Source organism: Danio rerio, chromosome 21 (assembly GCF_049306965.1).
Source record: "Danio rerio strain Tuebingen ecotype United States chromosome 21, GRCz12tu, whole genome shotgun sequence".
In the NCBI taxonomy this organism is placed as follows: domain Eukaryota; kingdom Metazoa; phylum Chordata; class Actinopteri; order Cypriniformes; family Danionidae; genus Danio; species Danio rerio.
The window spans coordinates 16,097,217-16,112,356 of NC_133196.1; the positions used below are offsets into that span (position 1 = coordinate 16,097,217).

The 15,140-nt window shown below is 34.8% G+C and overlaps 1 protein-coding gene across 2 annotated transcripts in view; it reads right to left on the reverse strand.

The window, feature by feature from the left end:
• Nucleotides 1-3,295: 3,295 nt before the first annotated feature.
• The window catches only part of arrdc1b (arrestin domain containing 1b), a 66,893-nt gene continuing 55,048 nt past the window's right edge, over nucleotides 3,296-15,140 (reverse strand). The window contains exons 1-6 of one of the 2 annotated variants that reach the window (XM_073934931.1): nucleotides 13,483-13,723; nucleotides 13,202-13,356; nucleotides 11,508-11,690; nucleotides 10,775-10,951; nucleotides 8,420-8,888; nucleotides 3,296-6,405 (exon numbers count right to left, since the gene is read on the reverse strand). In XM_073934931.1, coding sequence (XP_073791032.1) covers nucleotides 6,338-6,405; nucleotides 8,420-8,888; nucleotides 10,775-10,951; nucleotides 11,508-11,690; nucleotides 13,202-13,356; nucleotides 13,483-13,522 — 1,092 coding nt within the window. In that variant the 5' untranslated portion in view covers nucleotides 13,523-13,723 and the 3' untranslated portion in view covers nucleotides 3,296-6,337. Of the gene's footprint in view, nucleotides 6,406-8,419; nucleotides 8,889-10,774; nucleotides 10,952-11,507; nucleotides 11,691-13,201; nucleotides 13,357-13,482; nucleotides 13,724-15,140 lie in introns of those variants that run through there. The other variant, NM_001365234.1, reaches the window with a different exon arrangement.

Below are 15,140 nucleotides of genomic sequence, written 5' to 3' on the forward strand. Positions count from 1 at the left end.
AAAGTTATTATATTTTTATGTGTTTTCAGGTCTTCCAATTTAAAAATCATTCAGCATGAATCCACAGATTTTATTTTATTTTTTTTACAAAACTCTGTGCAGAAATAGGAAAAGAGATTATATCTGGCCCTCAGTGGTTCATTGATTCATTGATTCAGTTTTGTGTCAAATTTTAAAGATGTGTTGACTCCACTGTTCAGACTCATTCAGGGTGTGTTGACGCTTGACAAATTTGGTTAAAATAAGCAGATCTGCTTTAAACACATGGTCATCTGCACGTGACATATTTCATTTGATAAGAATTAACATGTACTGTACATGAACACAACCCACTACACACAATATTGATTCAGAAGTTCAGTAAATTATGTCATAAAAGCTGCTTTAATTTTCTATAGGTTTAAGCTGCAGTCACTTTTCTCCCCATAGACTTCCATTTATAATCAGTCAGACCGAAAACGCAAGTTCGTGTGACAAGTTTCACAGTTCATTGCGTTGCAGTTCAAGCTTGGTGAACTCTGACATGTGAAATCGTATCATGTGCCTGTGTGAGACCAATCGAAGATCAAAACATGACCTCTCTTAACAGAAATTTAAAACATGGACTCCATCCCTTATCGCAGTGCTGTACAACAGAATTCCGCACACGCAAACTCTAGTAGGACCACAGCTTTAGTCTTTAAAGCATAAGTCTGACTCGATTCCTGGAGGGCCACAGCTCTGCACAGTTTTGCTCCAACCCTGAACAAACACAGCTGATCCAACTCATGAATCTTTTCAACACCACGATTTGTTGGATCAGCTGTGTTGGATCAGTTGGAGCAAAACTGTGCAGAGCTGCGGCCCTCCAGGAAGTGAGTTTGAGACTTGTGCTTTAAAGCATGAATTCTAAGCAAACCAGGACTAAATAGTATGGACCAAATTAATCAAGAGAGCCAAATTTTATATGTGAACATAACCTCAGTCTCATAAACCAATCTTTCAGGCCAGATTTATCAACAAATGGTTCAATGCTTATTTTTTAATTTGTACACTGCTCACCCTTGATAATTGTACATAAATAAATAATATTAGAATCATGTCTATAAAACCACTCTGAAACCAGCCATGAGCGCAGCCAAGACCACAAAATCGGCATATGCAGAAGAAATTTATTTCAGGCCACCCATAAACATTCTCCAAACCCATTTCTTCTCTTTCAGAGTGTGTGCCATCCATCCAGACTACACACCCAATGTCCATGTCCTCGTGTAACACAGTGATAATGATGGATTGGGATCAGTTTCTATGGCAACAGGAAAGAGGCAGCAGGCAGTTCTGGGGTGAAGCTGGTCTCCTTGATCTTTTACCCCTTATTTCCTTCTCATGCCATTCTGAAAAATGCTCCATGAGAATTACATCGAGCACCAGGACATCAACGCTGTTCTAAGTTTTATTCCTTATATTTACCTTATGTCAAAATAAAGAAGTACATTAAGTGCTACACAACAGACAGTTATCCTTATGTGTTTTTAGTTTTGGCTTCACTCTCAAGAATCATGCTAATTCATACTAGAAACATGCTAGCAGCATGACAATTCTTACCGGAAACATGTTAGCAATATGCTAATTAATACCACATTTCTGTTAACATGTGAATTCACAATAAAACATGCTAATCATACTAGCTACATGCTAATAACAATAATTCGTGTTAATGTGCCATCTATCTATCTATCTATCTATCTATCTATCTATCTATCTATCTATCTATCTATCTATCTATCTATCTATCTATCTATCTATCTATCTATCTATCTATCTATCTATCTATCTATCTATCTATCTATCCATCCATCCATCCATCCATGGTTGACCAGCTAAAACCAGCCAATCAACCTAGGCTGGTTTTAGCTGGATTTTTCAGCAGGGTATCTATCTATCTATTAGCCTAACACAGTGCTTAAAAAATTGCAATGTGCTAAGAATCATGCTGTTAAAACAAGTTCATTAAAACATCCCGGCTGAAAAAAAGGTATGTCTTGACGCTGGTATGCTGGTTTCAATGCTGGTCCAGGGGGGCTAATAATTCTGTCTTCAACATATTTCAATATGCTGATAAGATACAGTTGATGAGCTAATTCCTTATAGCAGTGTAGTAACCATTCATCCATCCATTCATCGCATAACTACATGCTAGCAACATGGTAAAGTGTGCTAAGAAGCATGCTGTTAAAACATATTAGTTCATTAAAACATATAAAACAGATTTAGCAATTAATGCTAAAATATGTTAGCAACAAGCAGTTAAAATGTGCTAATACTTGCTCTCAACCAGCGTGAAAATATATTAGCAGCATTAGAACGTGTTCTGTGTGATTTTCTCTTCATGTCACCAAATCATTGATTCTTAAGTGGGACATGGGTAAAAAAAAAAAGTTGTACTGATACAAATAAAACATTTTTATTTTATTTTACATACTTACCCAGCTAACATGAAACGCTCCCAGAATATTTAGTAACATTTCTTAAAAGTTGTGTAACATTAATAAAATTTTCTTTGGAACATTCTTTGTTACATTAATAGAAAAACAATCTTAGAGCAACATTTTTGAATGTCTTTAGTGTATTGCTTACTCAAATGTTCTAATAATATTGCTAAAAAAATAAATAAATCGATCTTACAATAACGTTCTTGAAAAGCTTCTAGGATGATACTTTTACCTGATAAATCCTGATGAAAGTTGGAGGATGATCCCTGATAGGTGCATTATCCTGCAGGAAGTAGCCATCAGAAGATGGGTACACTGTGGTCATAAAGGGATGGACATGGTCAGCAACAATACTCAGGTAGGCTGTGGCATTGACATGATACTCAGTTGTTAATTATGGGCCCAAAGTTTGCCAAGAAAATATATCCCACACCATTACACCACCCCCACCAGCCTGAGCCGTTGATATAAGGCATGATGGATCCATGCTTTCATGTTGTTGTCGAGATGGTTGAGCTTGAAAATCCCAGTAGATCATCAGTTTCTGAAATACTCATTCCAGCCCATCTGGCTCCAACAACTGTTCATGTTCAAAGTCACTGAAATCACCTTTCTTCCCCATTCTGATACTCAGTTTGAACAGCAGCAGATCGTCTTGACCATGTCTGCTTGCCTAAATGCACTGAGTTGCTGCCATGTGATTGGCTGATTAAAAATTTGCAATAACAAGCAATTGGAATGTACATAATAAAGTGGCCGGTAAGTGTACAAATAAACTCAAGTACAAAATGAACCATTAAATGAACAACATTGCAGGGTAAAAATGAGAATTAAAGTGATTTTATTACTTTTGCTGTACAAGTTTGATTCTGTTTAACAACTTCACATAAAACATCGATCCACAATCGTGCTACTTTATTTCGAATCCTGCTGGAAAATCCAGGGAAAGAAAAGTACCACGTAATGAAATGAAACTTGATAAAGCTGCTGAAACTTTGGTTAAAAGTAAAAAAAAAAAAAAAAAAAAAAAAAGAACATAATACATGTACATAAGCCATGAAGAAGTGTACATCCATACCGCAACTTCAGCATTTACAAAAATGGAGGACGTAGGAATTATTTCTTTCACTTGCACTGCTACAAATTATCATCTATACTTTCTCCTACGACACTTTCTGATTTCTGATGCCAACAGAAAGCTAAAGAGGCTCGAGAGACAAATGAGCAATACATCTGATGCAACATTCTTTTTTTAAATTACTGTATAATGGGACCAGCGATGCTTCAGATTTACATTTAAGGCAAAATGTGGTTGAACATTTACAGAACTTCAAATCACTGACATGCAATTTTAACGCTCTTTTTCAGATCTTTTTTTACAATGTATGCATTCACTTAGATTTCAGCACTTACAGTGAAGAAACAGAATCTGAATTTACGTTTAGCTGCTGTTAAAAGTCACAGTGGCCTGCGGGGATGCAATCAGCATAAAGCCCCTTGATATGAATTTGAATGGGCCATTCTCTAAAATATGTGCCTTTTGAAGTCTAAAAAAGTGATTTTTTTTTTTTAAGTACACCATTTTTCAAAAACCTACTATAATACAGTTTTTAAGTAATGAACTGCACTAATCTGTTTTAATGTTTTCAAATAGTATTTTCACAGTGAATATTCAACAAACAATCAATGTTCAGATTTTCTCAACAAAATTCACAATTATACTAACTAATTAAAGTGTTTTGAATCTTTAAAATAGTTAGAATATAATTAAATAAAAATAAAACATTACCTAAAACTTAAAAAAATCTATGTCCAATCAAAATGTCAAATTTTAAGTAGGCCAGAAAACAGATCATTTAAAAATCAATGTTCAAGTATTATTATTTTTCTTCTATTAATCTATTGGTTCATTTGAAGTACACAAATGGCACCTTTTTTTAGCAGAATGACCTGATTATTACTTTCTGTCATCACTGCAAATGAAACATAGCGCATGAATCTCAAACAAAATCCAGAAATGAGTACCGAAAACTTTATTTTATTTTGGTCATTTAAAATAACACAGAACATGATTTATGTGTCTGTTGTGTTCCGAATCAGACTTTCTTTCCATGCTAAATCAAGAACTAAATAAAACAATAACAATACTGATCTAAAATAGAAAAATGATTATTCATATTTTGAAGAGGAAGTGGAGAAAACATTCACACACACACACACATAAACATATACAAACACATAAAAGTGCCTTTTTGTGCTTCAATTTTTCAAATTCTCCAACAGTTCAAGAGTCTGAACTGATCAACATGAAAAAAACAAATGTGTTTGCCATATTAAAGGACTGTACACGACAGCCTAAGGCCTCACCGGAAATCCATCATAAATCTCCATTTGTTGTGGGATAATGTGAGAAATATTGATGAATACGACCAAAAGTCACATACAAAAGACATGTACATTACCTGACAAAAGTCTTGTCGCCTATCTAAGTTTTAGGAACAACAAATAATGACTTGACTTCTAGTTGATCATTTAGTATCAGAAGTGGCTTATATGAAAGGCCTCTAGATTATGCTTATTTAATTTAAATATGATCATGCCTTGATTTTTAATTATTTAATTAGGACAGTAAGGTCTGACTTTGCTGAGAAAAAAAGTTTGGATTCTTTGGATTCATCTTCAATGCCTCCTCCTTCATTTTACCCAAGACATGCTCAATAATATTCATGTCTAGTGATTGGGTTGGCCAATCCTGGAGCACCTTGACCTTCTTTGTTTTTAACTATGATTCTTCCTTCACCAAACTTGACTGATTTCTGTGAAAATCTTGGGTCCATGTGTTCCAGTAGGTCCTCTGCAGTATTTGTGATGATTGAGCTGCAGTTTAATAGGTGATTCATCTGTAAAATCTACCGTCTGTCACTTTTCCAAATGATCAACTAGAAGTCAATTCATTATTGATTTCAAATAAAATTAGATTTCAGATGATGCACATTACTGATATCTTTCCATTTTACCAGCATTGACATGATGCAAACTCTGAAAAACAGGACTATTGTCTGTATAATAACTCCAGGGTGGAACTGTGAGATCTAAAAAAGAAAAAAGATGAGTATATTGTTTTTGTTTGGTGTAAAATATGATAACAGAAATGAGTCAGCAGTCTGATGTTTGCTTTGAAAATCCCTCGACAGGCAGGAAAAGTAGTTTTCATTCAGAAACGATGGAATATACTGTTCCCTTAAGCATTCTTCAAGGGACCTCGGCTACCATTCGGCCAAGCGATAACGACTTATGTGCCCATGATGGCGTCTACATTGGTATTTCCAAGCTGTATCCACACAGTGTCTGTTTGGTGATGAGTAAAAAAGTCCCATCAATCACCTTTAATAAATAAACTTGTTCTTTGCAGAGTAACGTTTTCTGCGGCCCAGTGTTTTGGTTCAGAGCCACCGCTGCTTGCGTAAATCATGCCAGAATCATATCCGTTTGATTTATTCCCCCGGTCAGGCAGAATTATTTTACTAAGCACATTCTCTGATGAACTTCACATAAGGCCAGGCTTGGTTGAATGAAAAAGTGTAACTTTCACTTCAAAATGCTTCAGATGCTGGTATTTATTTCGCAAAATCTCTGAGTGGGGTTTTGTTGAGTGCTACGTCTTCTTAGGCACTGAAACCTTCTCCCCGCTTGTTTTCTGCTGAAATTATGATATGAGGGGATTAACTACAAATTGTAAGGAAATTATCCTAGAGTTTTCAGGATATTTGGTTGATGGAGAGGGTGGCAGCAATGCCTGTACCATCCAGCAGGGGGCAGCATATGAATGGCATAATGAAGAAGCAGGACGTCTGAATTGTCGACGTCTACCTCATGCTACTGTTGAAGCTCGAGTTGTTGCTACTGCAGCTTTCCTCGTAAGTAGGAGGAGGCTCTGAAAATTAGAGTAAATGAAGAAAATCTGATTAAATTGGAGCACAAAATACGTTTGGATGTTGTACTCATGTCCATTATTTAAAGTCACTGTACAAAACAACAACAAACAAACTAAATAAATAAATCTTATAGTTTCTAAAATTGTGAAAGAGCAAATTTAGACCATATAAAACCAACTGAACCCCAAAACATGGCTTCAAATATTGCTAGCATGGTTCTATGTAAATGAACAAACTGCTAACTTGGCTGAGTTGTAAACATGTTTCTAACATGAATTGGCATGTTGCTAACATGTTTTAGGAAGTTTCTAGCATGAGCTATTGCCAATATGTTTCTAGGTAAACTAGCAAATTGCTAGCATATGACGTGTTTCAACAAAGCATGTTTCAACATAAATGATCGAATTCTGAACATGGCAGAACGAAAAAAGCTTTCTTTTGCGCCTTAGCATGTTTCTAGGCAAGTTAGCAAATTGATAATATGGCAGCATGTAGTTATCATGAACTAGCACATAGCTGATGCAAAGATTGTTGCTTGTGTGGTCTGAATTGATTATGCGTATGTAACCACCAGGGGTCCGTTCTTCATACATGGATTTCTGAATTAGCTGGATTACTCAATTAGCTGGATGTCAACGTTTTCACATGATCCAGGATCGTTTCGCTCTTCAAAACTCATCTGAGACTTGTTGTCATAGTAACAGTTTTAATAGATCAAACCTGCGCAAGAGCAGGTTTATTTCAAATAAACAGGATGATCTGGTCAGTTCAAGCAAAGATACCAAATGCTGATAATTTCTTGGTAAAATAGTAAAAAAAAAAAAAAAAAAAAAAAAAAAAAATTATAAATAATATAAATAATAAATATTATATATATATATATATATATATATATATATATATATATATATATATATATATATATATATATATATATATATATAAAGTTTAAATATATATATATATTTATAAAACTTATGCAATCTGCACGGTCTGGTGTGAAGATGTCTAAGTAGATTCAAATAAGTATTATGATTGGACGACAAATCATTATGAGGGGATGGCGTTTAGCAGGTCCACCACCACCATTTCAAGCATGGGTTACAGAATTGGGGAAGGTGGCAGCATATGAAAAAATTACATAGAATACTTGATAAATTAGATGTTTATAAGAGAAGATGGGGAAATAATTTTTGGAGGATGAATAAGGTCCCAGGGGTGAGATGCATAGTAAAAGTGTAATTATCTTATATTATTTATCTGTATTTACTGGACTTATGATAGCAACATCTAATTACTGTAACTGCCGCTGTTGGGGAGGGGAAAGAGGGTGTTAAAAGGAAGTAAAAATGTGTAAACTGATGGCACTGATAAATTGAGGAAAATAAAACATTTGAATTATCAAAAAAAGAAATGTTTTCTTCACTGTTTAAAATGTGTTTAGCTATATTGATTATGCATACAGTTGAAGTCAGAATTATAAACCCCCCTGAATTATTAGCCGTGCCTGTTAATTTTGTTCCCAAATTTCTGTTTAACGGACTTTGTCAACATTTCTAATAACTGATTTATTTTATCTTTGCCATGATGACAGTAAATAAGATTTTACTAGATGTTTTTCAAGACACTTCTATACAGCTTAAAGCGACATTTAAAGGCTAGATTAATTAGGTTAACTAGGCAGGTTAGGGTAATTAGGCAAGTTTTTGTATATCGATGGTTTGTTCTATAGACCATTGAAAAAATATATAGCTTAAATGGACTAATAATTTTGACTTTAAAATGTTTTTTTATTCTAGCCAAAATAAGATATAAATAAGACTTTCTCTAGAAGAAAAATTATTATCAGACATATTGTAAAAATTTCCATCATTTGGGAAATTAATTAAAAAAGAAAAAAAAATTCAAAGGGGGCTAATAATTTTGACTTCAACTGCATATTATGGTGTTCGTTTTTAAACACAAAAACCCAGCTAAACATACAGGGCGCTACTTTCCACCTAGATCACTCACCATGTGGGTATTCCCAGGTGCTATATTCGGGGGGCAGGATGAGTGGACAGGACGTGGGCACCGGCGTTGCGTTCCCATCAGTGAAGAAAGGTATAGTGGCTCCTGTGGACAAACAAAAGAGCGGTGCGGAGCCGTCTGTAGACTGGACATGTTGCTGGCTCTGTGGCAGTACTGGACCTGACGCATGACCGTAAGGAGCCACAGAGAGAGGAGCGCCGGACGGGTCCTGCTGAGAATGGCTCTTGGTGGGGATCTCCTCACTGTCGCCTCCTCCAGCCGCCAGCTGTCCTGCCAGCTCCTCCTCTACAGGAGGTGCACTCGGGACTACAGCTGCTGGATTGAGACTCGGCCCGGTGGGCATCGGGACACCATGAGCCATAGGGTGAGGAATTGAAGGAGTCAAGTTTACAGCAATGTTCCCAATGTAGATGGGTAACGTGACCGCAGCCTCAGGAGATTTTAGTGAAACCTGCCAGAAGAAAAGACTTAATGAAAAGCACTGTATGACATTAATCATTTTACATACATCTTAATTAGAGATGTCCAGGTCCGATCGCTTGATCGGAAATCGGGCCTGATCATGCGATTTCAGACTCTATTGGAATTGGACATTACCAGATCAGGACTTGAATATATATGCATAGTGTAACCACAGATACAGGAACACTGGAGTGTTTTAAAGCCACAATTCATCAGCGTATCACTCGTATGTCAACTTATAGACAAAGCAGCTGATTGATGCGAGTTTGAAATGCTCTAGTGTCCCTATATCTGTAGTTATACTCCATAAACAGCGAAGAGTTCAGTGAACCGATCACCTTCACAGCCAATCACAGTCATTTCTGTTGAGCACGCGAACACAATGGCAAATGAACGATGTTTAACAACGTGCTCCACAGCGCTCAAATGTAAGAGCATCACTCTGCCAAATCACATAGCTTAGATCTGAACTGAAGTTAAACACTAAAAACTGAACTACCCTGATCCAGTTACTATGAGCATTTATGTGAAGCTGCTTTGACACAATCTACATTGTAAAAGCGCTATACAAATAAAGCTGAATTGAATTAAATTGAATAGATGGCTGGCCAGCTCCAAAAAGAGTCCTGGTGGTTCCATCATGTTCAATCAACTAATTTTACCACAGGTGAACTCCAATTAAGCTGCTGAACCATCTCAAGAACGATCAGTGGAAACAGAACATACCTGAGCTCAATTTAGAGCTTCACCGCAAAGGCTGTGAATACTTATGTACATGTGACTGTCCAGGTTTTTATTTTTCACATTGTCATTATGGGGTATTGTGTGTAGAATTTTGAGGAAATAAACATATTTAATCCATTTTGGAATAAGGCTGTAACATAAAAAATGTGGAAAAAGTGGAGCACTATGAACACTTTCCGGATGCACTGTACTTAGTTCAGTCTTAACTTACAGATCCTGTTCATGAATAATCTGCTCTAAATAATTCTTTCATGAGCAAATCTGATTCATTTTTCAAATTGAGTGACTGAATAAGATCTATTCAACTATTCGAGTGATTCGGTTAAGTCAGACTGATTAAATATCTTTAGAAATCCATTCAATTTTTCTTATCAGATCTTAGGAATGAATCAGTTGATCCAGTTTACAAATCATTTGATTTAGTTCTTACATTTTTTGAATCAGATCTTTTCAATGAATAGCTCTATCCTGTTTGGATGATTATTTAATGAATTAGACTGATTTAGCTTTTAAATTCAACTCAGTTTTTCAGCTGATTTAGTAAATAATTTTGATTTAATTTAAATAATATGATTTAATTCTTAAATTCAATTCACTGAATCAGATCTTTTAATTGAATTGCTCTTTCCTGTTTGGAAGATTGTTTAAAGAATTAGACTGATTTAGATTTTAAATTCTACTTGGTTAATCAGCTGATTCAGTTCATAAATCATCTGATTTGTTTCTTAACTCACTAATTCAGATCTTTTCCATGAACTGGCTGATCATGTTTGAATAATTGTTTGATTAATTAGACAGAGTTGCCTCTTGAATTCAATTCCGTGATTTATCGAGCCTCTTCAGTAAATCAACTGATCCAGTTCTGAAAACCCCTCAGAATATTTTAACTCGCTGAGTTTGGTACTTTTAAATGAACTGATCAATCCTTTTCACAAAACAGCTCTAAATGATTCTTTAAATGAGACTAATTTACTCTTAATTTCAAATTAATCGATCATTTAACTCAATTAAAGACTCAATCATCAGTCAAACTATTCCATAAAAGAGTTTGAACTTACATGAAGGTGATTAAATGACAACAGAAGTTTTTAACTCAGTGTAGTGCTAAAGGTAAGATTTAGATTCTCGTACCTGGATAAAGTACTCAATATCTATGAGATTGCAGCCGGTGAGTCCTGACTGAGGAAGAGGAGGGACGATGATCTGCTCTCTCCACTCCGCATGTTTGCCTGCCTTCACTCCTGCTCCCTCCACCTCTGCTATGGGCCGCAGATCAAAAACTGGACGCTTAGTCTTATACGAAACTCTCTGCGCAAACATACACAGATATAATGAGTGATATCATCTGACAATTTCTGCATGTACCCTACTGTATCGCTTAGACAGTGAAGAGGAATTCATGCAAACTGCTCAGCATATACGAGTACACCCCTCACAAATCTATATATTCAATTAATCATTTATAAAAGATGCTATACAATGTTATATTTATGCTGAAGCCAAATCTAGAGCTAACCTAACAAAATAGCTTACAATAACGTACTAAAATGAGTACACCCTAATTTAAATGTAAAGTGAGGGGAAAAATATCAAGAGAAACAAAAAATATATCAAAATTAGTCAAAATTAGGTGGTTTGCAATTTATTTTGCTTGAATTTAAATGTATCATCTTTCTATTTCTAAAGATGTTCTGCGACTAAAATATTATTTTAATAAATATCTCTGTCTGATAAATCAGTTTTGTTCAAATGCAACAATTTATATGACCCATATTTACAGAGAAATGGACACAAATATTTATTTTCAAAATGGGCTGCACTTATTATGAAACTAAATGTGATCATATTGTCCTACTTTACTGACCTGAATCAGGCTGGCCATCACATAGCCGGTGTCTTTACCAGACTTGTTATGTATTTCAGCGGAGAGTTTGATGACCTGTCCAGGAGTGTATCCTCTTAGATCAGTGTAAGCCTTCAGCATAAGCGTGCCTGTTTTTACCAGGAGGTAGTTAAACTTTTTCGTTGTCACTGCACAGCTGGGTTGCTGGGAAAAGTAGGACACATATTTTAGATGACATTTTTTATATACATTTTTAATACTTTATTATTAGTATTCCATTCCTTTATTAATTTTCCTTAGGTTTAGTCCCTTATTTATCAGAAGTCGCCACAGTGGAATGAACTGACAACTTCCGGCAACCCAAATCTGGGAAACACTCTCATTCACACACACTCATAAAATATGGCCAATTTTGTTTTACCCAATTCACCTAAAGCGCATGTCTTTGGACTGTGGGGGAAACAGGAGCACCCAGAGGAAACCTCACGCGAACACAGGGAGAACATGCAAACTCCAAACAGAAATGCCACCCGGGGGTGGCGAGGAAAACGTAATTGTTTTATGTTCAGTCCACTTAAATTTGTAAAAACAATTAAGTTACCTCAATCAATTTGTCTTGGGGTCTCGGCATAAAGGAATTGTGTGGAACCCAGCATTTTTTATTAGTGAACTACAAAGCTTTTTTTCTTTTATTTATGATCTTGTGACACTGTAGGCTGGAGTAAGGATGTTAAAAAAAAATTCACCTTTTATTCACGGTTATGAATTACTATTAATATTATACATAGTTATAAACTGGATAAAATCACTATATCACTGTTTTATTGTATTATTTAGGCAAATGAGTGTTACCTAGGGGAGCAGAAGAGATATTCAAAAACATTTTTAATACACAGTGCTCAGCAAAATTGAGTACACCCCATTTTGAAAATAAATATGAAGAGTTTTTTCTGAAGAGTGCCATCTGAAGTTTTCTTCTAAAATGAGCATTTTTCTCAACCTCTTGTCTTTATGTTCCGTTATTTCACATTAAAGGCCATGAAAATACTTTATTCTTTTACATACAAGTAAAACTACTGAGCATGCACATAGAAGCCTGGAAAAAATGCTAATATTAGAAGAAAATCTCAGATGGTACTTAGAGGTTTTTGTATTTGAACTCTTCATATTTTTTATAATCTATTTCTCAGTAAATATTGGTGCATTTGAACAAAACAGATTCATTAAACAGATATATTTATTAAAATAATATTTTAGTCACCAAACTAATTCACAAATTGAACAATAACACAATTAAATTCAAGCAAAATATTGCAAAAAAAAATTATTTCAACAAAATTTTTCAATTTTTCTGCTTTTCTTTCTTTTCTTGCTTTTTCCACTTTTTAAAATTTGTATTTAACATTTTTCCCTAAAATATAAATTTAGGTGTACTAGTTTTTGGACCGTTATCATAAGTTATTTTGTTAGATAAGCTACAGATTTGGCTTTAGTATATTATACATTATATTATATATATATATATAGTATATAATATATAATATATTATATATATTATATAGTACATTAGTATATATATTGGCTTTTAATATTGCATAGCTTCCTATTAAAATATGAATTTAAAAGATAGATTTGTGAGGGGTGTACTTATATATGCTGAGCACTGTGAATAAATAATTTCTGATATTTTAGCGATTTAATAAATGGTTATTCACCTCTATATCTGGCAACTCGTTGAGGTTGAGCACATTGAGAAGGTAGAAGGGTCGCTGGGCCTTGTAGTCCTTTGAGAACCGCGGCGTGTCAATAAAAGCTCGAATTTTGTACAAAATCTTCCCAAACGGGCCTTCGAACGAGGTTGGAACTGATGCTACAACAAACACAAACATCGAGTTATTTAGTACTTGTCAAAAGCTTCTTCTTATAATCACAGAAAACAACAATATTATTCCAGGACCAGAATGTTGAATGATGACAAGATGAGGTTAGAGCTCACAATCAATAAAACAGATCAACACCCCTTTAAGTGCTGTCATCCTAAAAGCAAAAAAATAAGCTTGAGGTGCCAGGAAAAGTAATAAACCACTAAGAAATTCAAATAAAACAACACTCGGATACTAGCTTCATCTCTGTATCTATATCGTTTGAATTTGGATGCCTGACACGTTCCAGATTAATGGATTGGAAAGTCCCTGTTTTGATCCGATCCTTCCAGTTAATCTTCTCCAGATGTTCATACAATCTGCCAGCAGGAGGCGCAGTTGACACTTTTTTTAATGCACCTGTCTAGACTTCAGTGCTTTCCCTCCAAATCAATGTAAATAAAACATCCTAAATACACTCTTAAAAGTTTTGTTTGTCACATTTAATCAATGTGTTTGTAGATTTCAACTAGAGAATATATTTCTAAAAGCTGTTTTCTTACCTCACAGTTTTATTGTTAATAAAACACTTGTCTTTTTATTTGACAACAATTATTAAACAATTTCTTTGTGCTTTATATTGACCACCGGAGTACTTGTTATTGTCAATTTTAAGATTTTAGTCTTTTTCCAATCATTCACTTTAAAGAGCACCTATTTTACCCCTTTTACAAGATCTAAGATGGTGTCTGCAGAATGTGCCTGTAGAGTTTCAACTCAAAATACCCATTAGATTATTTATAATAGCCTCCAGAATTTGCCCATATTAGTGTCTGAAGATATTTTAGCTGTTTTTGTAACCTGTGGCTTTAAATGCAAATGAGCTGCTTCTCCCCACTCACCGTTGCCTCGTGCGTGTCTGCTTGTCATCATGCATTATATCAGATAAACAGCAGTCAGTGATAGAGACAGAGATGGATGAAGCTGAAATACAGCTCATTAGTAAAAAATACCAAGTAAATTTATTTCATGTATTTGTGGTGGAGTTTATTCAAGCCTTTCTGAAAGGATGAATCTCACACAAATGCATTTGCAGCACACACACACACACACACACACACACACACTTATATTTACTGACACCATGCGGCCGTGGTGATTAGAGCGATTAAGAATTACATAGGGATTTTATTGTCTTTATTACAAGTAGGCTCTGTTTTAGAAACATCTTACAAAAGACTTACAAAGATCATAGAGAGTTGGAATAAATATTTTAACCCAGTTTAATTGCAACTAAATATTCTGTGGATATGTGTATACAAGGATTTATAAAAACATGGCACCTATCAAGAAATTCGGTGGGCGGAGACACTGCACTCCTAATGTCAAGAAATAAAAAAAGAGACTTGTTGGGCTTCTATCCCTCCAATATGACTGTGGACACAATATACACACAGTTCTGTCCAAACAGCTTACAAAAGTTGATTTTCATCATAGGTAACATTTCATTGATATAAAAGGACCAAAATTAATTAGTCACACTTAATTATACTACACACTATCGCTGTGTGTAGATTTTAAATACAGTACATTTTTTAATCAGATCTTTTTTAAAATGTGTTCTTTTATTCTTGCAGCGAGCAACAAAACTTTGGTGGTACTTGTACATACCAGACTTGACAGTTTTATTAATACGAAACGTGCCTTTTCATTTGTAAAATGCCTAACAATTGAGAAATTAATCTATATCTTGCTTTAATTCTGTAAAAACCTAATTCCATCAAATTTTTGT